The 788-nt window shown below is 28.7% G+C and overlaps 1 protein-coding gene across 1 annotated transcript in view; it reads left to right on the top strand.

Moving 5' to 3' along the window:
• Positions 1-484: 484 nt before the first annotated feature.
• The window catches only part of LOC143254576 (WD repeat-containing protein 19-like), a 48,297-nt gene continuing 47,993 nt past the window's right edge, over positions 485-788 (top strand). Inside the window, 1 exon segment of the mRNA XM_076509734.1 lies at positions 485-490. Within this exon segment, the coding sequence (XP_076365849.1) occupies positions 485-490 (6 nt within the window).

Genomic DNA, 788 nt, shown 5'->3' with positions numbered 1-788 from the left:
CTGAGCCTTTCTTTTCAGTAATACAACCAGTGTTGTAGGATGAAAATTATTATTAAAATCAGTACATTATTAGTTTTGTTTATGAAATGCATCACCCAATTTTACAATACATTGCTATTAAGTTGAGTAAAAGTATCATTTGTTTTACCTCAGGTCCACCTTTTGATTTTTAGTTGAACTAAATGATATACATGTATTGTAGCCAGAGAAATAACAGACTAATAATTAGAAATCGTTGAAAGCTGTGCATGCAACACTTTGAACTATGTTTTCATACTGTTGTAGTTAATCTTAACTACAGTATAATAACATACCTTGGGAGTAGGATAAACCTGCTTTTGTTTTCAGAAATCTTGATTTATATTCATCTGGAGGTTTTGAAATTTCTGCTGGTGAGTTAACTGGGTTTGCTTCAGATATGCTTGTGTATGAACATCCGTTATTCTAATTAAATGAATGTTCTAGATCTTTTATCTACTTTGGTATGGCTGTAAATGTTACCTTAGATTAACAAATATGAAAGTAATTCTTACTTCTCTCTTGTATTAAAGACAATATTAGTAATACCCAAACCTGTTTGTTTTAAAAACCAGTAGAACAAGTAATGAAGGGAAACTTGCAACAAAGATAAAGCTATGTATTTACTTGTAGAATACAAAAGTTAATCAGATGTAATAATTTTACAAACTATTATGGTTTCTGGTATTATATTTGTATATGGCTCTTTTTATATGCATTGTAATATTATAACTTTTACAATGAATTGTAAGAGAAACCCAAATATGTAT

The sequence above is a fragment of the Tachypleus tridentatus genome, chromosome 6, assembly GCF_004210375.1.
Source record: "Tachypleus tridentatus isolate NWPU-2018 chromosome 6, ASM421037v1, whole genome shotgun sequence".
In the NCBI taxonomy this organism is placed as follows: Eukaryota; Metazoa; Arthropoda; class Merostomata; order Xiphosura; family Limulidae; genus Tachypleus; species Tachypleus tridentatus.
Note: the sequence above shows the minus strand (reverse complement) of the source record. Positions and strands in the feature narration are given on the sequence as shown.